This window comes from Mixophyes fleayi, chromosome 2 (genome assembly GCF_038048845.1).
Source record: "Mixophyes fleayi isolate aMixFle1 chromosome 2, aMixFle1.hap1, whole genome shotgun sequence".
NCBI lineage: Eukaryota > Metazoa > Chordata > Amphibia > Anura > Limnodynastidae > Mixophyes > Mixophyes fleayi.
In genome coordinates, this window is record NC_134403.1 from 37377285 (window position 1) to 37405027 (window position 27743).

General features: G+C 39.6%; 2 protein-coding genes across 4 annotated transcripts; both read right to left on the bottom strand.

Annotated features, from left to right (window-relative positions):
• Positions 1-1690: 1690 nt before the first annotated feature.
• KBTBD3 (kelch repeat and BTB domain containing 3) lies at positions 1691-22216 on the bottom strand. Of its 3 annotated transcripts, none has more exons than XM_075198815.1 (4): positions 22098-22216; positions 8641-8757; positions 7170-7226; positions 1691-4613 (listed from the first exon to the last, which is right to left on the bottom strand). In XM_075198815.1, exon 4 carries the CDS (start codon positions 4607-4609, stop codon positions 3011-3013), a length of 1599 nt encoding a protein of 532 aa, XP_075054916.1. In that variant the 5' UTR covers positions 4610-4613; positions 7170-7226; positions 8641-8757; positions 22098-22216; the 3' UTR covers positions 1691-3010. The 3 variants fall into 3 exon arrangements, with proteins under 3 accessions (XP_075054916.1, XP_075054915.1, XP_075054917.1); XM_075198814.1 differs by having other exon boundaries at positions 6979-7226; XM_075198816.1 differs by lacking the exons at positions 7170-7226; positions 8641-8757.
• Positions 15728-18657, bottom strand: LOC142140069 (uncharacterized). The gene is made up of 2 exons (XM_075197930.1): positions 17723-18657; positions 15728-16562 (listed from the first exon to the last, which is right to left on the bottom strand). Exons 1-2 carry the CDS (start codon positions 18417-18419, stop codon positions 15784-15786), a joined length of 1476 nt encoding a protein of 491 aa, XP_075054031.1. The 5' UTR covers positions 18420-18657; the 3' UTR covers positions 15728-15783.
• Positions 22217-27743: the final 5527 nt, after the last annotated feature.

Consider the following 27743-nt stretch of genomic DNA (forward strand, 5'->3'; position numbering starts at 1 on the left):
ATAACAACACAGCATTGCAATGATGATTTAAAATGATATGCACATACATATTTCACATAGTAAATACAAAATTAAATTGATGTTTGGTGGTATATGTGTGTTTATGTATATATAAACTATGCATAGTGCAACACTATGATGCATTTATCTTCATTACCTCTCACAATACTACAGTTCTCCCACTTTGATGCATGACACAATAGTGACTTTTTACACTACCCTGCTGATAAAACAAAACATTTTAAACTTAAAGTATTTGCTTACACAGATAAATTGCATGCAGTAATAAGAGTCAACGTTTTGGTGCATAAGTAAAGAAAATATCCAGGCTATACTTATGTTGTGTTGTCCTAACATGAATAGTATAATCATTAATCAAATACAAAAATTCCCTATGTGCAGAGAGAAGTGTGTGCAGGACAATTCAGAGTTCAAACACAAAATATAGGCAAAAGCAAATGTAATGGAAAGCACAGTATATTAGTAAGATATACCACTTTCATACTGCCACCCCGGCAATATCCCGGGTATATGAACGCGGGATATTGCCAGGGGACAGAGCCTACCACCTGTCAAATACCCGGGTAGATCGTGTTCACACTGAACACGGGTCTGCCTGGGTCTCCTTGGCAACATCACAAGAGGAGCTCTGATTGGCTCCTCTTGTGATGTTTTTTTTTTTTTTTTACTTTTTAAATGGTGTCGGTGAGACCCGGTTTGAAAAGCCCGGGTCTCACTAGTCACACTGGCATCTACCCGAGTAGAACTCGGGAATAATCCTGCAAAAGACCCGGGTTCGATTCTCAGGTCATCCGTCCTGGGTAGCAGCAGGGACCCCCTTTATCATCAAGCCTAGACCAAGCCAATAACCCGGGTCTTTTCAGCAGTGTGAAATGGCTATTAGTGACTCTGAATTATCCTGCACACACTACTTTCTGCGCCAAGGGAATTTTTTTATTTGTTACACTCTGGAGCGTTAGGACCCCCCCTCTATCACCTTACAATCCCCAATGGCAGCAATTCACACATATGTATATCAGGGAGCACAGATACTCACCAACCTACAAATCCAATAATCATTTTTAATTAATCTATGACAAAAATTATTTCAATTAACTACTGAGAAAACATTGTAACAGTTCATGGATAAATAGGGTTAATTTTTTTTTAACACAAAAACCTTCTTCCCTATTTACAAATGGGGTATCCAAATGCTGAGAAAATAAGAAGCGCATAATAACTATTTTTAGAGGTAAGAAGGATGAAGACAATTTCGCTGATTAGTGATACAAAGGGTAACTTCACGCCATATATATTTTACAGCCTATTGTGTGTGGGGCAGCCGGTTAGTATGTCCTGGCATCGTATTAATGGTGACTTTAGAGTGCTGATTTTTTGATTTTTGTGTGGTTACATAATTATCCTCTATACAGTAAATAATGAAATATACAGCAATGGCTTAGTGGTTAGAACTTCTGCCTCACAGCACTGGGGTCATGAGTTTAATTCCCGACCATGGCCTTATCTGTGTGGAGTTTGTATGTTCTCCCTGTGTTTGAGTGGGTTTCCTTCAGACACTCCAGTTTACTCCCACACTCCAAAACACATACTAGTAGGTTAATTGGCTGCTATCAAATTGCCCTTAGTCTCTCTCTGTCTGTGTGTGTGTGTGTTAGGTAATTTAGACTGTAAGCTCCAATGGGGCAGGGACTGATGTGAGTTCTCTGTACAGCGCTGCGGAATTAGTGGCGCTATATAAATAGCTGATGATGATGATACAGTTTGGTTGGAGATTTGTATACACAAAATGAACCCCTCCACTGTGTTTAGGTGACAGGCAGATTTTAGTTGTTCATTTATGTAGCTGAAATGTACTCAGGCTATAAATTGATCCTAAAATAATGATTTCATATTTTAATGCTCAAAAATAATTCCCACCAGCAGCCATCCTTCAGATGGCAGCGGCTCCCTGGCATACTGCTCCACTTTTACTTATGTAATTGTCATAGAATATGCCCTCATTTAATTTCATACCAACATGAGTTGCAAAGGTAAATGGTTCTTCTACTGGTACTGTACAATGTACTTTTTAAAGGATACCTTTTGCCTGCACACGTTGGAGGCAGCCAATTGTGGGTTGTAACAGTATTCAACAGAATGCAGCCTATCAATTAAATAATTAATACGCTGCCTTAGTGATGCAACGGGTTCCTACCGTTGAATTGGTAAGACTATTCTCATGAGCACACAAAGGGCCTTATTGATCTCAGTGCATTGATAGATTATATTTCATAAATAATGGTTCTCCATTTCATCACCATTTATTTATATATAGCGCCACTGATTCCGCAGAGCTGTACAGAGAGCTCACTCACATCAGTCCCTGCCCCATTGGAGCTTACAGTCTAAATTCCCTAATACACACACAGACAGAGAGAGACTAGGGTCAATTTTGATAGCAGCCAATTAACCTACTAGTATATTTTTGGAGTGTGGGAGGAAACCGGAGCACCCGGAGGAAACCCACGCAAACACGGGGAGAACATACAAACTCCACACAGATAAGGCCATGGTCGGGAATTGAACTCATGACCCCAGCGCTGTGAGGCAGAAGTGCTAACCACTAGGCCACCGTGCTGCCCAATGGTTGCGTCCAAAACAGGCCTGCCTCCGCTATATATAAGTAAGCAAAACTAGCTAAGATGGTATATAATGCCACTGGGATCATACACATGGGCATTTTATGTGCAAGTGAGTGGTGAGTGGAAACGGAACATGAAACAGGGATCCCTATGATGAGTGGAGAGTCCTTACAATGGAAGGAACAGAAACACATGATGGAACCAGAACACATTATATACTAGCTTTCCTTTAGTTCATAATCTATCGTAAGTGTTCCTTTGGGTATAAATGCAGAGGAGAAGCATTACGCTTCATTTGCAGGTCATTCTTCCTTTGGTGAATGGAATGCAGCTAAAACATATTTAAACCACCCACATGGGCATAGCCTTTACAAGTGACTCATGCCCCAAGGATCTCTACACTTATTGAACTGAATGATTTCACAGTAAAATTCAGTTAAAGGCCGCGGCATCGGAGAGACCTCCTCCCACTCCGACCTGTTGCTGTGGTAGACTTGTACTTCGTCTGTGATTTCATCAGGGGCGTAATCACCGCCCAGGATATAAATTTTATCTTCAATACCCACTGCCCCTGCATTAAAACCAGCACATTCAAAAGACCCTTCCCCCTTCCACACACAAGTCTCTGGGCAGAAGCTGTAAACTTTGTATGTTGAAAGGTCACAGATATACAGCGTGTTGTTCACGGGCACTGCTTTGATCAAGGTAGCGTGGAAAAATTGTCCAAATTCTGCAACAAGCTCACACCACTGATCCGTGTCTGCGTTATACTGAAAAAAACAGTCAAGGGAAGGATTGAAAGCATCGGTAATCTCAACTTCGGACCCAAGTACATAAATGATGGACTTGCATGCACTGGCTTCTGGGTAGTATATTCCTCTTGGTAATCGACCGACTGCCTTCCATTCTTTAGTGAGTGGGTTATAAGCTTCTACATCTAGAAGACTCCGAATGTCTTGAGCTCCTTTGGTTTTGCCACCAATGACAAACAACTGGTTGAGGGCCACCACAGATGTATGCATGGTTCTTGGCTTTGACATGGCTGGTACTAAAAAAGAATTATTGCTTACAGGACAATAGCACCAAGTTTGATCAGTGGCCTCGTGGTGGGACTCAGCAATATGAAGTCTCACAGCTCGACAACAGCTACCCGTACATCCTCCGGTTAGAAATATCTTTTCTCCAAAGCTAGATAGGCTAGAGCCTGGGAGGTCAACTACATGTATCTGTGGAAGCTCTGACCATTTATCAGTTTTGATGCTATAGCAAAACGTGTATTGAGTTTCTCCGTCCTCTGCGGTTTTATGGACAATGATGTACTTTTCTGTTGTGGAAATACGAGCATCTGGAAATAGCCCACCCGAATGTTCAATGCATTTTATGGCAGATTTGACTTTCGATAAGCAGCTTGTGCTGTTCAATAATTGCTCCTCAGAAACTAGTAGATTTTGCAACGTGGACGGCGATAACTGATGTAATCTAACTTTACTTATTAATGGACTAAAAAACCTCTCTCTCTTCTCCAAACAATGCTTAGTCCAGGCAAGAACGGCCATCAGCACAAATTCTTCTTCGGGGACATTTAAGTTGTTATCTTGCAGACATTTTTCTAGTACTCCAACATTCAAGTCCAAGAAGTCTGTAGATTGTATTAGCAATGAAAAGTGCCGAAGAGTGAATTGCAAGGCGTGTTCAAACAGACGGGTCGAACCGTAGCTGTCTGATATCGACAACAGTTGCAAACAATTATTTATGTCAATAGTTTTTATTAAAAAATCACTACATGCCTTTGCAAGTAGCGGTACCTGGAGAAATGAGGACATCTGAAAGAGCATGTCCACATTCCCATCTGTAATATCTGCTTTGCCAGAGTAGGCGTAATCAAGGAATGCTTTTACAGCCTTTGGTGATAAATTGCTAATGGTGACGCTTCCTCCGTCTCTTTCTTTCATGTTTACTTCGAACATAGCCCTGAAAATGCAAAAAAATATTCTGTTTATTCATATCATTAATCATGTCAGAAAGAAGTATTCATAACAGATCATCAGGGCATAGTATTTGTTCTTAACATGTCAAATTAAATGTGCCATAAATAGATATTAGAGAAATATTTTGGTAGCTATTGAAACAGACTCATTGAAGCAGAGATCAGCTTCACGCTGGAAGTATGTTACTTAAGTAAATGTTTTCCCTGATTCTTTTATAAATGCTCTCTCTCCATAATGGTAAAGAGCTTATATATTGTAGGCAAGTAGCACAGATGGACAATGGGCAGTGTAAAACCCCCATTAGAAGATCCGTGCACCTTGTTGTGCATAAGTTCACCTTGATTTGCGTCAGGGTATTTAGGTGTGTTGAGCAGAATGACAACATTTGCAGAGTAGCAGAAATTTGCACAGCCCGTGGGAAGAGTTGGGCAGAATAGGGGAGTTACCTGCAAAGTATGGAGTAGGTGCGATGGAGTCATTAAGGAAGGTAACGAGTAAGTTTGCACCTGGACAAACCATGTTACAATGCAAAGGGTGCAAATTAGTTTATTATTTTGCACACAAGTTAAATACTGGCTGTCTTTTTATCTAGCCCACAAATACTTGATATCTTTATTTATACACTGAAATTTAAAGTTGATCTAGGACACGTCCTATCCCAACTATAAATCTGTCCCCACATTTTAAACTTACCTCCCCCTCCAATGCAACATGGTTTTGCCAAAGTGCAAAGTTACTCCTTTTTTTTTTTCTGCTTTACTCTCCAGCCGTGTGTGTACAGACTAAAAGTGGTGGTTCCATACCCCACAAACAGTCATAAGTTTCACAGGACACTTCCAATTACTGATGGCCGAAAGGGGCATGGAGTGGGCATAATCTCATAATAACCGGGCAGATTTGTGTGTTCTGGGTAGTTCATGGCATAGTCTAATTTGTCCGTATTTGTCAACAGAAAATATTAATTTACATAAAACGTCTGAGAAGCAGAGCAGAAATCAGCCGTGGTCCTGCCTTGTGCCTTGATTTGAGCTAGATTTCCAGCAAAGGTTTATGGAGCAAGATCAGGGGCTGGCTGTCAAATTGTAGCCCAGGGGCGAGAGACAGCGCAGCAGCCTATTAGGAACATTTTAAAAGGAGAAAAAATGCAGGTAGTCCAGTGACCCAGCCCAAGATAGCCCACTAAGGGGTAAATGTATGAAAGTCCGGTTTTTTCAACTTGCCGGAAATCGGCAACTTTGCAGCTAAAATTTAAACTGGCGATGGCTTGTAAAGGCAAACCCGCCCCCCCCCCCTACAATCCTTTTTATTTTTGTATTCTACTTTTAATATCGCTCTTTAAAAAATATAAAAACTGGTCATTTTCTTTCTTTATCTATTTTTTTTATTGTTTTGCCTAATGTCTTCCTCGAATTCCATACTTTGCAATTACTGTTTTGACTTTACTATGTTTGTTACATGGTAATATTGTTTTTATGTTTGTGCTTTCTTGATTGACCATTGAAAATAAAAAATTATAAAAAAAAAAAATTAGATAGAGGGGTGAAGAGGCTGTATTTTAGGGATATTCCTTGGTGTAAGAAGGTATACCATTAAAAATTAAAAGTTTTGGTGACTCACAGCAGCTTTCAAGTTTGCCAGGTCATCATTTTAAATTGCTTAAACAAGTAAGTTACAGGTTCTGTGTCAACCCTAGATGTTATAGTTTCTGCTTTACAGACACAAGTCAAAGCTGAGTAACATTTTATGGGCTTCACAAATGGCTAACGGTTCCACGTGAGGGCCACGCATCACCTCTATGGAGAAGCATGATGTTACATGACGAGAGCCAAACAATGGCATTAAATATTTACACATCATAAGTAGTAGGTTAAACTCCATCCAAAACATAAAGATCAAAGGGTAACTACATTGGTAAAGACGACTGCATTTAACCCCTTGGTGGGCTGTAGATGGCTCAGGTTTGGCATACGTTTTAGGTTTTTTGAGGAGGGTGGGAAGATTGTGCCTGGAAACACTCCACCAGCAAATAAACATTGCTTTATACGTGTCATATTTTAAACAAAAAATAAATAGTACAGCTTCTTTAGTGCCACTTGTGGTCACAGCCAAACCATTCTTCCAGCACTAAGACCCTGATACGGTTACTGAGCTGTCAAATAGTTCTGGGGCAGATTAAATGTAGACTGAAAACATACTTAGTATTTTGCCATACATATGTTTGCGCTTGTATTACACGCATGGCGCATATATGAAGAATGTAACATGGCGGTTTTCCTTTAAAAGTGGCAAAAATAAGACCTTATATTATTTTTTGGGGATAAGCAGATTATAAGATGGATATACTGTACCTGAAAAAGTCACTGCTGGCTGCCAGCACACAGCGATGGCAAGGAATTAATTTAGCTTTTACAATGATATTAAAGTCAAAGAATATGTTCTGCTCTCTGAAATTCTGCAGCACGTTTAGAATTTGCTGCCCGTGACCTTCTGCCACCAGAGAGATCGCTTTCTTCTCAACAAAAGGAAAGCCATTGCTCACCGCTCTTCCAAATGACTCTCGCGGCCAGTCCATATTGATATAAGGAATGCAGGAACACTTGGACAAAAAACAAACACCATTCATAAAAAAAAAAGATTTAAAATAATGTAAGTGTTAATTACATAAAACAGGGTTAAGCTTAACATTAAAGAGCAAATAAACAAAAACATTTAAATGAAGCATTAAGGTAGAACACATTGCTGAGTTCGAACTATGACTTTTATTGGCAGCTTACAAAATAACTTTATAATATACTACTCTACACCTTATACAACAAACAGTGAAATATAAATCTCGCAGCTTGCAGCTAATGGCGGATATCTAAGCGTATGGCGGGTCCAAAGCTGCCTTTGATCTATAGAGCGGCCCTTAAGAGCTTTGTATGTATTATATTACCAAACATTGACTGGTGCTCAACCAGCACTGCAAATAGGGCTCAGTAAACTCTTTGTTGATCATGCCAAAAGTAAAGACAAGTGTTTAGAGAGATCACTAAACGGAATGTTGTATTGTCTTGTGTCCGTGTTCCAACCTACATTAACTCGAAACATTCTTGTGTACCATCTGCATTTCTTCATAGGATTAAATGGATCCTATCTGCAGTGCAGGTTAAGCTTCATTCACCAAGAGGTGAACAGAGCTCAGGGAAAATTTCACAGGTGCAGGGAGAGCCCTCAGTTAGGTACAGAACATTAAAATCTTTACCTGCAAATCAGTGGTACGGTGGCATGCCATACCGCCACTTCTCCTACTGTTTTCACTGTAAAACTATTAAATTCAATTGACTTACATGGTCATTAAATTTTTCATTCCGCCACTTCTAAACTTCCACTTAAACCACTGCTGTAAACCATATACAGGTGTGGGATCTTTTAAACAGAGACCTTTGGCTAGATTTACTGAACTGCGGGTTTGAAAAAGTGGAGATGTTGCCTACAGCAACCAATCAGATTCTAGCTGTCATTTATCTAGTGCATTCTACAAAATGACAGCTAGAATCTGATTGGTTGGCACAGGCAACATCTCCACTTTTTCAAACCCGCAGTTTAATAAATATACCCCCTTGTATCACACCTTCTAACAAGTCTGTTCCCGACAGTGGGACAGGGCGGGGTGGCCACGGCCCAATAGGGATGTGGCCACGGCACAACAGGTGTGTAACCACGCCCCCAGAGGGCTGCCTAATGCTGTAAGGGAGGTATGTTGTATCCATCAATGTTCCAAAAATCAGAGTAAACTATTGATGCTACATAGTGAATCCACTGCCCACAGTCACTGAGAGGAGCACTGTCACACAAGGGAAAGAGTTTTAGTAGATTTTACAGTGTGCCAAGCTACAGGAAATTCCAAGTCCCGAGCATTATGGGTAAAAGATCCCATGTCTGTATAAAAACAAAACATCAATTACTTCAGGTTTCGCTAAATAGATGAACAGAGAAAAATGAATATGATAATGTACTCTTTTACTTACCTTCTCTTTAATACATATTCAGACCTGCCACCTTAAATAATTTTTTTACAGTGGGATTCCTGCGAGTTACACCAGCACACCATTACAGCGAAAACAATATATGTTGTGTGCACGACACTGCGGGTAAAAGAAACATGAACACAATCAATTAGAGCAGTATGTCAACCAGAAATTTATATTAACACTATCGCAAAGATTATATTATATATATATATTATATACAAGTTAACCCGTGCATGATACTCATGCATTCTAGTCAAATCAAGATACTTAAGGTCTTAAAAAGGTTCTTGTCATGCATTTTGGCCTAGCCCAGGCCTCCTCAGGGGAAGAGCGTTACTTCCCGACGCAAGCGGCCTTTTTAATGTGTGTTCATGAGGTAAAATTACCTCACGAAAATGAGTTTGACCCCTCAACTCGTAAATTTAGCCTTTACTACCCCTCCCACGGGGGGAAGGGGGGATGATGGAAGTTAACTGACTTGACTATTCTAATTTTTTTGTCAAATAATGTCAGTATACCAAATTTCAGGTCAATTGGATGAGCCCTTTCTGAGAAAATAGTTTTTTCCACACACACACACACACACTAACGCACGCCTCTACACATGTGTGTTCATGAGGTAAAATTACCTCACAAAAATGAGTTTGAGCCCTACCAAATTTCAGCCCTTTTTGAATTTTTTTCCCCACACACACTAAGAATTTAGTAGGTCAGTGTATAACTCTGCCCAGCAGGTGGCGCTGTAACTTGTTTTTTTTTTCCACACACACACAGACAGACGCCACTAAGCATTTATATATTAGATATATATATATAGATATATATATATATATATATATATATATATATATATATATATACACACACATACATATATATCTATATATATATCTATATATATCTATATATATATATATATATATATATATATCAACAAATGGTGGCAGCCAAAAATAAGAAATCAGTAGTGATAAACAAGATCTAAAGTTCATCAATTCTCGGGAGCCCAACCTATGTCGGGTTATTGAGGTACAAGCGTGCTAACTGTGCGTCGTGACGCTCCCACAGGGGAGCCACAGTCAGGTCCAGCGGTAAGCGGGATAAAAAAGCCTGACTGCGCCCAGGACCCGACCTCTTCCTCCCTGTTCCTTTCTCACTGACTCACTCACTGAAAGAGAATAAAGCAGAAGTAAGGAGGCCAACTGATAGGTACGTAAAGCAACGGAGGGGCAACACTGTGTTGAAACAGGCAGTGTGATAAAGACACAGTGTAATACAAGGGAAACTGATGAAGGGGAAACTGTGATTGAGGAGCAAAGGCAGGTTGAAGGGCGCCGAGGGATGGTGAAGGAGGCTGCATTGGGATAAATTGTTCTTTGAAAGAAATATAATTGAAATAACAAATATAAAAATATTCATTTTCCTTGGACTTATGTGTATTATTTTTGCAAATAACTTAATAAGTATATCTATCCTGACCTAAATACTTATTACGTTATTTTGACTCAACTACTTACTAAACAGGACTACTCGGCAACTATTTTGGCTTAGGGCTGCCTTAAAAAAATGATGGGAGACCCTAAGGGGGCCTTGAACTGAGAAAGTTTGGGAACCACTGGATTACAGCATTAGCTCTCCGAGATCAGGGTGAAGTGTACTGAAACTCCAACACGGTTACTGTGACCTCCAGCAGGTTAGCAGCATCCGTCCAATAATCCAATCTTTATGGATTCAAGGAATCTGTGCAGAGGAGGAGTGTAATATTTATATATTAAAGAACAACAAGACTTGGATCCACACAGGGGTTAATATGAGTAGTGTAAGTCCTACGGAACCGATGTCTCCCTGCACAATCTGCACTCAGAGAAGCTGCTCTGTGATTTTATCTTTGGTCTAACTTTTTTTCTTTTATTAGTTTACCAATGGAAATACACTTTCAAGATTCTGGTTTTTGTACTTTTACATAGTATCAGCTCATTAATTTATCTAAAGATGCAATCAGCTAACTCCCTAATTACATGATTATGTAAGCAATACAAAGATACAATATATTGTACTTTCATATCACTCGGTTTGAGGTGCAGTATGAAGGGTCCCAGATCTAATTCCAGGGTCATCAGACACGGGAATTAGACCTCTGTCTTTTGGTGGGGTAATTCCTGGGTCTGCCCTGGGAAGCCTGCACTATGAATGGTGCGACCGGGTCTCACAGGACACAATGTAAAGAAAAAAAAAAAAACATCACAAGAGGAGCCAATCAGAGCTCCTCTTGTTATGTTGCCATGGAGACCCCAGGTGGACCTGTGTTCAGTATGAACGTGGTCTACACTTTATTTTGACTCCCAGGGAGCCTCTGCCCCCCGGCAATATCCCGGGTTCATATACCCGGCATATTGCTTGGGCGGCAATATGAAAGTCGTATTACTCTTTTTTTTGCCTTACTTTCCTTAACTACTCAGGCCCTCCATCACATCTACTCCATACTTTGCAGGTAACTCCCTTATTCTGCTCAACTCTTCCCACCGGCTAGTGCAAACATCTGCTACTCTGCAAATGTTGTCATCCTGCTCAATACACCTATATACCCTTTTGTGTGCTACATGAAAAAACAGCCAATATTTTCTTTACATGCAAAATAATAAACTAATTTGCACCCCTTGCATTGTAACATGGTTTGTCCAGGATCAAATTTACTCTTTTTTTTTTGCCTTGCTCTCTTAAATGACTCCTTATTTTTTTTTTCAAAAACTAAGAGATTTGTATCAATTTGATGCAAAAGAGCTGCTTCTATTATATTATTATTATGATGATTTATTTATTTATAAGGCACCACGGATTCTATAGCGCTGGATACAGAAGTAAGTAACAAATAGATGAGATAATACATGTAAGTAGCACAGATGAGTGTGAGTAATGCTATGGGGACTCACACAGACTGCAGCAATAGATCATCATCATCACCATTTATTTATATAGCGCCACTGATTATGCAGCGCTGTACAGAGAACTCATTCACATCACTCCCTGCCCCATTGGAGCTTACAGTCTAAATTCCCTAATATACACACACACAGACAGAGACTAGGGTCAATTTTGATAGCAGCCAATTAACCTACTAGTGTGTTTAAAGATGTGACAGGACATATGGGGGAGTCAGACAGTAGACAGACGTGGGACAATAGGTAGAGTATATATGAAGTAGAGTTTATATGAATATTAAAGTGGCAGCAGACAGGATAAAGAGGATACATTATAAAGGTCTCTTCTACATTGCCCTGGGGCCTTCTGAAACCTACATCCAGGAACGAGCAAAACACAGTGGTCTATGCGACATCAAAATCCCACTCATGGGTATTTATAAGCATTTTATTATTTAAGAGTTCCTTCCAAACGCACAGATGGGGGTTTTAGAAGTGTAACTGAAGCACCAAAGAGAAAAATAAAAATCCATCTGATCGATCTAATGGTGGGTACAAGTGCCGAAACCATATTCCCCTTTCTATACCCGTTATGACGTGGTGCTGGCACGCAAAAGGGAAACTCCATGGAACTAAAAAAAAAACCTATTAATTGATAAAAGGATCATCTACAAACTGTCTATAACTTTCCACATGTAGTCCATTTGCAGACTTGAGTCTATTTGCAAAGACAACCCCCATCCTACAGTAACCATTTGCTAGATATATCCACTCTGCTAGAGAGAGTATCTAACACTATATATATTAATGACTAATAGTCCAACAGTGGGTACTTCTCCTTTTCATCATTTCTAACCGAACTACTTGTGAGCTGGAGATATCATCTGAAATGTACCAATTCAATTCCTTCCTTCTGTATTTACTACAAAAATTTTTTCCAAACAGCTATAACTGCAGTCATTTAGTCACATTGTTGCACTAACAAGAGTTAAAGGGGCATATTCAATTGTCCAGGTTACTCTCTAAAGCAACGTGGCGTTGAAAGTATTACCGTTATTACGGTAATTCTAAGCTGGATTTCAGGTCGCAGCTCCCTGAAAGCCGGCATTAAAGGTACCGTAATAACGGTAATAACATGCACTATTACCGTAATAAACGGTAATAGTGCACAAGACGCGTTACTTTTGCGTGTAACGCGGACAATTGAATATGCCCCAAAATAACCACCGGCACAAGGCTCTTTACCCACTTTTTCTTATTTAACAAAGGGTTAAAGTAGAAGACATCAACTTTCTCCAGCATTAAACTGATTACCGGGACTTACGTCTGTCCCCATAGACCTCTATGGGGACAGCAGTATTAGGTAACTTATTAAGCTAGCATAGTAAATTGGTCCTGCATTATATACCATTTGCAGCGTCACATATTGATGACTACCATGCGGAGTCATAAAAAGTCCTCTTAGAGCTTAGATGTTTTACAATTGCTTATAGTGGTGAAATTAAAGCAGATTTTTTTTTTGCCTTATACAATTAATGCCTAGTCTGGTTTTATGGCCCATAACATTATTTGTACTCACTCCACTTTAGTAACATAACACTGCTAGCTTACTATCATTTAGAGGATAACCTCTATGGTACATCTGATCATTGTTAGATACACTTACAAACGTTTTCTTTTGTGGAAAAAAAATAGATCATTTAATATTGTTTAAATAGTAACAAAATTAAATAGAAAATAAATATAGAGAAAAAAATCACCAGACCAGTCTTAAATAAGGTGCAGGCACAAATCTGGCTCACTGGGTGATAACCACCTTCAGAGACTTTAAGATACATCACCGCTTATTGCTAAAATGCCCCTGAGAGCCCTGTGGGCAGTGTCAGATCCAGGAGGGAGTGATCGGGGCAATCGTCACCCCCCTCCCCCAGCAAGGGCTTGCTGCCTGCGGCTGCACACTGTCAGCAGGTCCGTTCAGTAGAGAGACAGACAGACAGAGTCACGTCCGGCTGCTCCGATTGAGTTTTAAACACAATCAAAGTGGCCGTGCAGGACACTCTCCCTGCCTGGCTCTGCCGAACGGACCTGCACATAGTGTGCAGCCGCAGGCAGCCTTAGCTGTCAAAACAGAGCAGGGACTAAATCAACCCCCCACTTAAAAAATCACCCCCCCCCCTGTAAAATAATATTCTAGATCTGCCCCTGTCTAGGTGCTGCTCCAGGCAGCTGTTTTTCTACCAGGGCTCCCCATTCATCTCACATCACTGGCTGAAAGCCAGGGTTGTGTAACACTGCAGAGAAGGTGGTGTCATCCTACTTACACTCCAACTCATGTAGCCATTCTAAAGTGGCAAACTTACATGTTCTGCCACAAAGGAACTTTAAAGCACAGCTTTTATATCAGCCTACCACGATCATGACCAGAACCGGTTTTTGCAACATTGCTGGTTATGTAGTATAAACGTCACAACTATGTTCTATGACACCCAAATTACACTTGTCCCAGACAGAAAGGTCTTAGGATTTAAAAGAAGTGTGCTAAATAAGACACGTTTACACTAAAGACTTTTATAAATACATTAAATGCTCTTGTACATAGAGTGCATCTAAGGAGAACCATACGGATTATATTTTCCATCTTTTAGGGGGCTAGACGCATACAGCCCTCTGTCTACACACAGTCCCCATGTCATTCGGCCAACATCAGGCTTTTGAACTGAAAGCTATTCATACAAGTCCAGTGTTCCCCAAATCCAGTCCCCAAGAGCCCTAACAGTGCATGTTTTCTAGGTCACAAGTAAAATTACTACCGCCTCCGGCTCTTTTAATGTATCAGTAAGGAAATAAAGAAAACATGCAGTGATAGGACTCCCTGAAGATTGGATTTGGGGAACACTGCACAAGTCAGTTCAAACCAGATGTCACAGTTTGTGCCAATGGCAGCCAGTTGTAGATAAAATATTGTGTATACCCAACACTGTGCAGAGGAGCGCACACGACACAGAGGTCAGCTGCCCCCCTCCCCCGGTGAGATTTGGAGCATCTGGGGGGCAGAGGTGAAGGATTGACAGGCTGCCTGTTGCCCACTGCTGCTCTAGGAGCTATATTTGCACAATAGACCTTTGGATCTATTCTGCGTATTTAACCATCCCTCCCCCCAATAAAGTAGGCCTTTAAACTCTAGAGGAACCAAGTCATTAAGGAGAGCAAAGCAAAAAAATGTAAATTTGGCATAGGGCATGTAATAGATCAACTTTAAATTTCAGTGTAAAAGTAAAGTTTTCAAATATTTGTGTTACATAACAAAAAAGTCAGTATTTTCTCTATGTGCAAACTAACAAACCAATCTGCAGCCCTTGCATTGTAACATGGTTTGTCCAGAATCAAATGTTTTCCTTTTTTTGGCCTTGCTCTCCTTAATGACTTAGGCTCTAGATGTGCATTTTTTGTTAACAATTTTTTTTTATTGAGTTTACAAAGTAAAACAAGACAGACAGGGCAAGGTATACTGGATACAATCCGTGATTTCAAAAAAAGTCATACAATAAACATTGCTGACAAAGAAAATACCTACATGTACATTTTTAAAGTTTGCAGACAATGTATTGTCATAAATCAAGCTTTCCAAAGAAGAAACACCATACACTTTCTTTTGGAAGAGTCTTCTCTGCTGCACTTTGGTAGTGGTTTAAGAGGTAGATTTGCTAAACCTTCGAAGAAGGAGAAGTGGAGGTGTTGCCCATAGCAACCATATTCTACCTTTTATCCAGTACATTCTAGAAAATGATCGCTAGAATCTGATTGGTTGCTATGGGCGGAACACACCTCCTTGTGGACATAGTATTTAGAAGTCAAGAGCAAAAGAAAAATCCCTTTACAGTCATATATACTGTAAACATCTGAAAACAATCACAATTGTGATTACTGCAACTACCATCTGTATTTGGTTTAAAATAAAATCATATCTTCGCTGGATGTTAGTTACACTCACAAACCTAAGAACACATTTATTAAACATGCACAATAATACTGTGCAACAAATTGCAGGCTTGGCGCCAATAACAATATACCAAACATATTTCACACTATGTATAGTATGATGATATAATGCAAAGAAAACAGAATATGCATAACTATCCAACAAAAAATGGAAACAAATTGCTCTTTGTACATATGTACGTTATGAGACAGAATCTTAAAACACTCAAAATAACCTATTTGTCTAGGTTAACTTTCTTGCATCATTCAATATATTTTCTGCAGCAGAGAGAAATCCTGGATCCGATCTGTGCATCAAGGATGAAGAGGTTGTCCGCAAGGAGCGTCGCCCTTTACAGGACCGATGAGCCGAGGACGCTGTATGAGCAGTTACGGAAGACCCCCTTATGGAGGACAACCTTTCCTTCCTTCTAGATCTCTGCACTCCTAAGAAGTCATTCAGTAGGATGCGCTCAGCTTGCTGCTGATTGGTCAGCAGCTGTATGCTTTCAGCAACCTCCTCGATGGTGTTGTTCATCTGGTGCAATATGCTGTTCCTTTGGGTTTCTAATTTTAGCATATTCTTAGATGTAACATTGTTTTTATTGATGCCATCAGTGAGCTGGTGAACATCCAAGCGCAGGACATTTAGATTATGCATCATGCCCTTGCGAAATAGCCACTGCGTAGCTTTCAGGATCTTCAGATGTTTGGAAGGTGGCTGGACAGAACGAGGAGGAGGAGTAGTGTTTGGCGAAGTATGCGGTGAACTTTGTTCTCTTGTTGTTGAATTGTCAAATCTAAGCTGTGGGTCTATGGGACCAGTGGATAAGTTCCTAGATTCCACAGTTAATGCAGGACAGATATCTGGGAGCATATGCCATTGTTCTTCTAGGAGATCCTCAAGACTTAATTGTGTTTGCACTGGTTCAGAGGTGGCGTTATATTGCAGTTCAGCCACAGACAAGGAGATCCCCTTCAACTGCAACTCTTGGTCATGATGTTGTGAACACAATGAAGGACCTGGAAAAAATAAAACAAAGAACTTTGTAGTGAACTTGCTCTCAACTAATATTCATGACAATGCATCCTATGACTTTACTAGGAACCAGCAACGTCAGAGGCACGTTGCACTTAAATGAGGCCACTGGGTACTTTTTTTCAAAGTCTGGCACAGTTTACAGTGTATGGATACCAGACGTCCCCTTATCCTACAGACAGTCCCCATGTGAAGGTTCTGTCACCTCCAAAATTATACCCCCAGCAAAGTCCATTCTGTGTTCTATTGGGGTGCTGATTGTTCTACCAATATAAAGAAACATAACAGTATATACTGGAAATCCTAGGAAACGTTCTTGTTGTGAAAACATTTGCAGGTTTCTAGGTACATTATACTGGTCATTGTGGAGTACAAAATTACTAATTGTGGGCAAAAATAAGTAACTACTGTAGAAGTTTTCCGAGATACATATGTAGCCATAAAAGCACAGTTTATGGGAATTATGGCCTTAAACGGTGTGGACTAAAAAGGAGCAAAGTCATTTTATATAAAGGTATTTGACACCAGTCTGCCCCCCCTGCACTTAATACTCTGTGCTGTCTGGGATTCTTCCCTTTCCACTATCCAACTCTCAGTCTGAGGCTTCCAGCTCCTCTCCATTCCCCTTCACACATCATGACACTGCTACATGTAGCCCTGTCCTCACTATCGTGATCACGAGTCTGTGGATCATTGTTTTACACAAACAACTGCTGAAATATTCTGTGCTGCTGGGCTCATAAAAATTACTTGATTGGCTACATCTTTTTCTACTTAAATTTCCAACTGGGAACACACTAACAATCAGGACGTGCGGAATGATAACAAAAAGGCGGGTGCTTTGACTCTAGACAAACACTTTAATAAGTGCTGCTGTGATATTTGCAGAAGTTAATCTCATTGTTTCATAAACTGGTAATATACGGGGTTTAATGCAATACATTTGATACATATTACAGTAAGCCCTGCCCCCACACAGTTGCTGTGAATGACTGTTCTTTCCCTCATTCCCCAAGGTAATAGACTGCCAAGATATAGCAGTATAGTCTAGATTATCATGACTATAAATCCCCATAACCGCTGTAGATGACAGGTGTGCTTTAATTATGTCAATATTGCACTAAAACACATTTGCAACACTTACCAGCATCTTCATGCAGGAACGAATCTTGAGGACAGTCTGAATCAAAGAATTCTATGCCATCGATTATTTCAGCCGGCAGAACTTTTTTAAGCTCCTCCTCGTACTGGGTGTAGAAGACAAGTCCACCTTGGTTACATTCATTGCTTTTCTCTCGGTTTAGTTTATTTTTCAGCTGTCGCTTTATGTCACTGAACCGCTTCTTGCAGTGGTGCACGAACCGCTGTCTGTTACCCACACGGTTTACAGCATCACATATTTCCTGCCACATCAGGGTTCTCCGGAACAGAGGTATCGTGGGTTTCTGCTTACCTAGTAACTGCTCATAAACCAGCACTAATCGGGAGATAAGGATCATATTTTCTGCATTGGAGAATCGAAAGTTTCGCATGCGACCTTTCCCAAGTGTATTTAACACTGGAGGAGGATTAGGCTGCGCTTCCACTTCTTGTCTGCTCTTGTGGGTGCTCTGCAATCTGCACCTTTGTCTTACCCCTCTCTCCTCCTCCCACCCATGCACCCTCACCTGTCCATTATCTGGCCTCATTTGTCTAGCATGCCATTTATAACTCTTTCCTCTTCTCTCACACTGCGAGTAGGACTGTGTCCCACTCACACTCTGCGTGCCTTTACTGTCTGTGCATACAGCCCTCCTTGCACTCAAGGATCTTCCAGACCCTCTTCTCCTATGTCCTCTCATCCTTTTTCAAACACCAGGAGGACTGCAAGGTCTGACACTGCCAATATTTAAAAAGTTCTCCCTGCCTGAGCCCAGCTGGGCTAATGAAACTGATTACATGAGTCACATGTGCAGGGATAAAAGCCAATGAAAGCAGCTCTGGTATCAGAACAATTTAGCTGTGATTATAATATTGTATACAGATGATATGAACATCACCTTACAAATTAAATAGTCAGGAAAAACATGAGAAAATTAAAATGTAGCTTTAAGATATAAAAAAAAACAAGCAAACAAAAAATAAGGCCCTAGGCACAAAGGTCTGTCTTTGGATCACTCATTATTTATTTTCCACTATTTCTGTGCCTATTTTCCTGCTGCTTGTATGCACTATTCTGTTTTTGTGTAGCCTTTGTTTTCTGTACTTCAAAACTAATGGAACAGTGTTTTGTATACAGGCCCTTGGGCTGCTCTTCAGAGACTTCCACATGTGCTTTGTGTCATTAAGCTGTCACCAGCGAATTATATGCACACCTGTGATGTTTCCACTGCAGGGCTCATTGGTGCGAATGGGAAAAGCTGACAGCATTGTTAGGGACCGGACCCAAGTCTCAGGGTTTTTAGGATCATTTCAGAGTCCCAGGACTGGTAGTCAAAATCTTAGGATCACTCAGTCCATGATTTCTACTCCTAGCAGTTACCTTATATTTAAGGCTATTTTATATGGATGCTTTTTGAGTGTGCAGGCAGTGTGAGAAATTATAAAACCAGTTCCAATTCGCCCCCTGCGCACCTGAGAAACGCATCATTGTGGATTTTAGCTCAGAAAGTCCATACTGGCATATTTATTTTTTTTTAACTTTTTAAACAGAGGCTGAGGCTGGTCTGATACTCCCAGGGATCCAGGGTAAAAAACACACATCAATATCTGGGGACAGCAATTCATCATGCTGGCATTTTTATTAATAATACCTGCTAAAAGCTAAGAAAACATTACATTTTGTCCTCCCTTGACACAGTACCTGCCAACCTTGGGAGCGCTGTGAACCGCTGGTGGTGTACCCACACTCCCAGGGGCGTGCCTGGCACTTATGAAACATCTGGTTGCCCTTCCTCCTGCCTCCATCCACACAATCATTGCCACGCACACTAGTGGCAGGATGCATGAGTCAAAGCAGCGATGAATGGGAGATAACTCCCTAATCCTTGACTCACAGGATAAAGCTGGGGGAGACAGAGCCCTCACATCAGGACTGTCCTGTCTAAGTTGGGACAGTTGGGATGTATAACATAATCAAAGCACCCATAGGAGCATATTTACTAAACTGCGGGTTTGAAAAAGTGGAGATGTTGCCTATAGCAACCAATCAGATCTTAGGGCCTGATTCATTAAGGATCTTAAATGAAGAGGATTCTTATTTCAGTCTCCTGGACAAAACCATGTTACAATGCAAGGGGTGCAAATTAGTATTCTGTCTTGCACATAAGTTAAATACTGACTGTTTTTTCATGTAGCACACAAATACTTGATAGCTTATTTGTACACTGAAATTTAAAGTTGATATGTGTGTGCTACATGAAAAAGCAGGCAGTATTTAACTTATGTGCAAAACAGAATACTAATTTGCACCCCTTGCAATGTAACATGGTTTTGTCCAAGAGACTGAAATAAGAATCCTCCTCATTTAAGATCCTTAATGAACCAGGCACCTTAGTTATCATTTATTTAGTACATTTTGCAAAATGACAGCTAGAATCTGATTGGTTGCTATAGGCAACATCTGCACTTTCTCAAACCCGCAGTTTAGTATATATACCTCATAGAGTGCTTATTGTATTGTTAATGCTCATGAACAATGAAAAGAACAATGAAAGAACCCTCAGCACCAGTATACTGTAATTGTTATTAATGTATAAGATCCCTACCTGGTCAATAACTTAAATAAATTAAAGTGATTATTTTACATTACTGAGAGAAAAACAAATAAATCTGCAGTACAGTATATTTATTATATACAGTATTATATTTCCTCTGAAGTCAAAAATCACCCAAAAAAAATGTTTGTAGAGGATCCACACCCACCCACATACATACATACATACATACATACATACATACATATATATATATATATATATATATATATATAAATGAATTGTACTTGATCTAAGGTGCTCCCCTTGATAATGGCAATTATGTTACCCGAAAAACTAAAACAAAAGATTGGCCTTTATCAGTGAACTCCTTTTATTATGGATCCATCTTTTCTTAGGGAGCGTTATAGAATGATGTGGTTTTCTGGTTGGAAAAGCAAAGCTTTTAAAAACAAACTGACCTTAAAAGACACAAACAAAATACCAATTTAATTCCCATGTGAAATAATGTGCAGGTAATTTTAGAGCTAAGGGAAGTAGCAGTGGAACCGCTCATTAATCAAATTTTACTGTAGGAAAATGTAAACTTTCACAACAGTTATGTTTTCGTGCCATAGGACAGGAGCAGGAGGCTGTAACAGGGACACAGATAACATGTATAGCTGCTGTGCAATATCTGTATACATGCTGAGCATTAAAAGGGATACTTTATCCCAATAAAATTCTCTCTGGGCTCTTGCTGCCATGATCCAGTTTCAGTAAAAAGAGCCTTAATCATTTATAAAGTTATGAAGAGATATGCTAATCAGTGCCATGTTCAATAACTCATTGATAAACATGAAAATAAAGTACTTTGACTCTTTACATTTTGACCATCAAACTTTGTTACTCTGTTGCTGCCCTGAATTTCACCACTGTTATTGAGATATGGACTATCTCCATTTTTTTTCCCTTAATAAAATTCCTGTACCAAAATGTCATAACAGATAAACCATTAGTTAGGTAAAGACTTGTTACTCTGTCTACATAAGTAACTGAAGATTTTCTATATAGTATATAAACAAGAATGTAGATACAGGTAACATACCAGGAGGAAAACTTCTCAATCAGAATGAGGGACTGTACATGTGGCTATAGCTGACAGCGAGTGTAACTGAGGATTTTGAAATCATTTTTCTTTTTAAAGTACATAAATCCAGGAATTAAAGTGGGTAACTCTGTGGTTATATATATATATATATATATATATATATATATATATATATATATATATATATATAAAGAATATCTATGCAAATGTGTGTGTGTGTCTGTGTGTGCATGTATGTATATATTTATATATATATGTATATATATATATATATATATATATATATATATATATATATATATATATATGCAGGGCCGTAACTAGGGCTGTGCGACAGGGGCGACTGCCCAGGGCGCAACGCTGAAGGGGGGCGCAATTTAGGAATATTTTAGGTTAATTTGGTTAAAATTGAGGGCTATGGGGGCGGCATTTGTCTTTCTCGCCCAGAGCACTAGAATTCTAAGTTACGGCTCTGTATATATGTATAATATATATATATATATATATATATATATATATATACATATATATATATATATATATATATATATATATATATATATTACGCACACTAGTATCCATAGTAGTAGCGGATGTCTGTAAATTATAATACTAAGAATAGCTTATGTAACTGTGCAAGCTCTTCATATGTGTGATTAGTGCTATATTGTTTAGGTACAGTCTGACTTCCAAGCCTCCCTCACAGCTGCACTACAGGGACAGACAGTAATTACCTGTGCCGATCTCGTGTAGCCGGTATACACTCCCCGCAGTGCCAGGTCTATGCAGAGCCCTCAGTGCTGCGCTACAGCTGTCACATTTAAAAGGCAAAACAACTACCCGACAGCGACAATGTAACAGGAGCATCACTCGCGTCGCATCCAATAAGGACGCGCGTTACACTCGGCACTGACGTCCTGCACAGTGTTATATTAACTGTTATTGGTTCTACATTTCAGCTTTTGGGATTGGTGGACAATCTATTGGAAAGTATTGGCTAGAGGGAGCATCTAGTGCAAGCTGCAAGTTGTACAATAAAATCTTGGCACATAATGAATGTGTTTGCAGAGAGTAAAACAATAGATTGCTATTAGTGTAAATAATTGATGACTATAATGAATGGAAGTAAGGGGTTGTGCTGGATAGAGTACACAATGACAGGATATATTCGATTTAAGAACAGCTGATTATGACAGTTAATATTAAAGTCACATACACCAAATAAAATAATCCTGACATAGGTGGACTCGAGTTCATAGATACATAGTTAGCAAGGTTTTATAAAAAGATACAGATCCATCAGATACAAGTATCCATAAAAGCTAATTGTATAGAAAGACCCCCCCAAATTATGAAAATTGTCAGAGGGAAACTTACCTCTATAGGGTCATCTACTTAAAGAACATCTCCATTTGCTAATAGTGAACCATTCATTTCTATAGCAACTGATGATCCTTTGGTATGAAAAGTTTGTTACATAAATCTTTGCATATAACTCAAATATATTTATATATATTAAATAGGTCACCCAAAGTTACCTTTTTCCAAATTAACTAACCTAGTCTTGCTAACCATTGCATTATAATTTAACCCTTCCCTTCCCCTTGTTACTGTGGTTGTCTGTCTCTGAACGCTCTTCAGTTCTCCTACGTCCTTTTTGTAGTAATGTGCTCAAAGATATACCCTGTATTCAAGATGTGTTCTATAGTACGGTACTATGTTATATCAAATGCATTTATCCATCTTTTTGCATCCCAGGATTTGATTCACCTTTACAACTGCAGCCTGACACTGTGCTGCCTCCTAGCATTCAGTCAACAAATATTTCAAAGTTGTTTTCCATCTCCCTGATTGTATTCCATTTAATGTTTAAGCAGTATAGTTATTATTGTAGGGGTATAGTTATTATTGTAGGGCAGCATGGTGGCTAAGTGGTTAGCACTTCTGCCTCACAGCACTGGGGTCATGAGTTCAATGTTCGCCCATGGCCTTATCTGTGTGGGGTTTGTATGTTCTCCCTGTGTTTGCGTGGGTTTCCTCCGTGTGCTGCGGTTTCCTCCCACTCTCCAAAAACATACTAGTAGGTTAATTGGCTGCAATCGAAATTGACCCTAGTCTCTGTCTCTGTCTGTCTGTGTGTGTGTATGTTAGGGAATTTAGACTGTAAGCTCCAATGGAGCTGGGACTGATGTGAATGATTTCTCTGTACAGTGCTGCGGAATCAGTGGCGCTATATAAATAAATTATGATGATGATATTACCATGGTTTGGTACTTAACCCTACATTTATCTAGTTCAATTTTATAAATTTGTTTTTGTCAAGTGCTGTTTCTGGATTGGAAAAAAATGGATATATTTCCATTTAAAATTGGATGTACAGAGCTAATGCAACTTCTAAAAATAGATTTCTAAACATAATAAAAACTAATTTCCAAAAATCTGCAAAATGTTTTGGAAAAAAAAAAGCAAAGCTTTTCCCTATCTGCTATGGCAAAATGATGAAAGTTTTGGTAGGTGAGATTCTTAAAGACACCATAGGCAGATGTGGAGCATCATCACTTCTGGCAAACCAGCATTTAGCAAGGCAGATCACATCCCAGAACCTCAATTTGGAGGACAAATTGAAAGTGTGTGAGGTGAGTGTAAGCATTTCTCTCTAGAAGCTTGGAGGGACATGGGATCTGGGACAGTAATTTAAGAGGGAGTTTGAGTCAGAATTTTTTTTTTCAGAATAGGAGTAATCATTTAAATGTGTTAAAGTTAGGGGTTAGAAGCTTGAGCCGAGATGAGAGATTGGAAGTATATTTGTTTATCAGTGTCCAGAGCACTTCAATAGGAGTGGTAGATAGTAGTATATGTGAGGAAAGCATTAGCGCTATGAGATTTACGCCAATGACGTTGCTAGCTTAGATTGACATCTGATTGGAAAGGAGGGTTGTTATGGGCCCACATATGCAGCGATTTGTGGCCAATTTTGTTCAAAACTATGATACTGGCCATCAGAATCGCTGTGTGGGCAGCCCAACAAACAGGTTGTTAAGGGTTACAGTATATTTGTGCACTTTGCACCATTTTATTAATCAAGCCCCGTTATAGAACATTTAATAAATCTACGGTGCTGTAAATGGATATAATTGATGTCATTGCGCAAAACAGGCGTGATTTAAGCATTTCTGTGTGGTTTGGTCAGGGCTTATATTATCCAGCCTTTCCTATTGGGAATGTTGACAAGTATGGATAAAATCACATGCTGGGTGTGACAGATTTATTTGAATTTTTACTTTAGATGTTATCCCTCCAACCCACTTCCTTAGCAACTGGTGAATTTATTTTGATTTTCTTTGTTTTCGAGAGCTAAAAGAAGAATGCCCACATCTGCAGCTTTTATATATACGTACATATAAATATATTGGTATATATACACATATATACATATATATATATATATATATATATATATATATATATATATATATACATATATATATATATATATATATATACATACATATATAGAAATATATATACAAGTTAACCCGTGCATGATACTCATGCATTCTAGTCAAATCAAGCTACTTAAGGTCTTAAAAAGGTTCTTGTCATGCATTTGGGCCTAGCCCAGGCCTCCTCAGGGGAAGAGCGTTAGTTCCCGACGCAAGCGGCCTTTTTAATGTGTGTTCATGAGGTAAAATTACCTCACGAAAATGAGTTTGACCCCTCAACTCGTAAATTTAGCCTTTACTACCCCTCCCACGGGGGGAAGGGGGGATGATGGAAGTTAACTGACTTGACTATTCAAATTTTTTTGTCAAATAATGTCAGTATACCAAATTTCAGGTCAATTGGATGAGCCCTTTCTGAGAAAATAGTTTTTTCCACACACACACACACACACACACACTAACGCACGCCTCTACACATGTGTGTTCAAGAGGTAAAATTACCTCACGAAAATGAGTTTGAGCCCTACCAAATTTCAGCCCTTTTTGAATTTTTTTTCCCACACACACACAGACGCCACTAAGCATTTAAATATTAGATATACACATATATATATTGACACGTATATATATGAATAGATGTACATATATATTTATATATATATATATATATATATATATATATATATATATACATATATATATATATATATATATATATATATATATATATAAACATATATATATATATATATATATATATATATATATATCCCAAACAAATTTAAAGCTGACAGGCGCTTAACAGTGCGAACACACCAAAGTGATGGAAGTATATACTTAATTTCAATAGGATGGCAGCTCCCAACATACGACACCTATCTGCAGATGTCAACCTATTAGACCAAAACACAAGAAAGGGCGCCAAACATAGTTTATTAAATGTGACTCTTAGTGAATTTTCCACATGTGTATAATTCCCGTACCAGAGATCCAGATAATATCAGCTTCAATGAATACATATGATGATCTTCTCTAGGTACCGTCTAAGATGGACATCTGGAATCAATGATTCAATTTTGGATCTTCCCAACAGTATATCTCCAGGGTGGCTGGAACTCGCAAATAAGCACAATAGTGTAATATCGCCAAGCAGGACTACATACAAAGGAATATTTATTAAAAAGAGGCACAAGCCTCACACTGCAGCTCCAAATATAAAATGCTCGTACATTAATCCAAATAAAAAACAGCTAATCTGTCCTTTTCCTCGTGTGTTGATAACATCAGGTGGGTTAATCCTGGCCAGTAAGCCCAAACTGACGACACGGGTCCTAGACAGGAAGCACACAAATCTCCAACGCGTTTCGTCCTCCAATGTAAGACTTTCTCAAGGGGTCACATCTAAAGTGCAAGTGCTCAGATCTTAAATAGATACAGTCCTGCTCGGTGCATCTCCGGAAAGTGGGCGGAGACTAGCGTAAGTTACGATACCTCACTTCCGGTATATCACTTCCGGTCAGAAATGCTGTGGAAAAGTTTAAATTATAAGTACATACATGTCATCAGAGATGTAGATATACAAAAGCACTGAAACCTGGCTGAAAAGGTCTCACTCGGTACATCTCCGGAAAGTGGGCGGAGACTAACGGAAGTTACGATACCTCACTTACGGTATCTCATTTCCGGTCAGGAATGCCGTGAAAAAGTTTTATAAGTACATGCATGTCATTAAAAGTATAAATGTATAAAAACAATGGAACCTAGCTAAAAATGAAATTGGAACACTAACGGGCAATGTGAAAATATGCCACAGAAGCTCCACCCCATAAATATCCATACAGTATGTGAAATAAGTCTAACTAATACAGAGATCTCCTCCCTATATAGCACATAAACAGATGGACTTTAGAGGATGTCAAGTTCTCACCACCTAACTGTCACTCACCGGATTGTGAGTGCTACTTCTAAGGTAGCTAGGAACCGTGTCCGTCCATTATTATGAGGTACTGCGCATGTGCAGTCCCTTTTAACCTTCAGTTCTGTTCCTTTAACTTAATTGGCTGATCAGGCAACACTCCCTATATTAAGCACCTGTGGTCAATACCACGTTGCCTGATCTTGGAGTCTCATTCCTCATGAGTCTCTGAAGGTTTTCCAGTGCCTGCTCGTGTGTTCAGCTTATGCTGATTCCTGTTTGCCGTTTGTGGTTTCCAGACCACTTCTATTCCTCGTGTTCCTAGTGTCTTCAGCAGCTGATTCCTATCCGCTGCCTCCGTGTATCTACAGTTACAGATTACTGCAAACTCTCCTGTGTTTCATCGTGACTCCAGCAGCTGATTCCTATCCGCTGCCTCCGTATATCTACAGTTACAGATTACTGCAAACTCTCCTGTGTTTCATCGTGACTCCAGCAGCTGATTCCTATCCGCTGCCTCCATATATCTACAGTTACAGATTACTGCAACCTCTCCTGTGTTTCATCGTGACTCCAGCAGCTGATTCCTATCCGCTGCCTCCGTGTATCTACAGTTACAGATTACTGCAAACTCTCCTGTGTTTCATCGTGACTCCAGCAGCTGATTCCTGTTCGCTACTTCAGCGTGTCTACAGAGTCTGCTCGTCTCAGCGCTCCAGTCTGCATTCTACCTGCCGTCAGCTGACCCGCTGCCTACTGCTTCTACAGTGTGTCCATTTGTGTCAACTTGCCTGTTGCATCGAGTCTACGCTCCTCGGCTTCCAGCTTTGCTACATCGCTTCAACTCTCCCGTGATCTCCTGCTGTTCTATTCAATATACTACTGCTTCCTGAGTATTTGTCATCCTTGCTGGCCTACCTACAGTGCGCTGCACCTACCTGCCGCTTCCATTCTGCAAGGACTTCTCATCTCGTCTGTTCCCGGCCGCTCAGGTATCCCTGCAGCTATCTCTAACAGCCTGC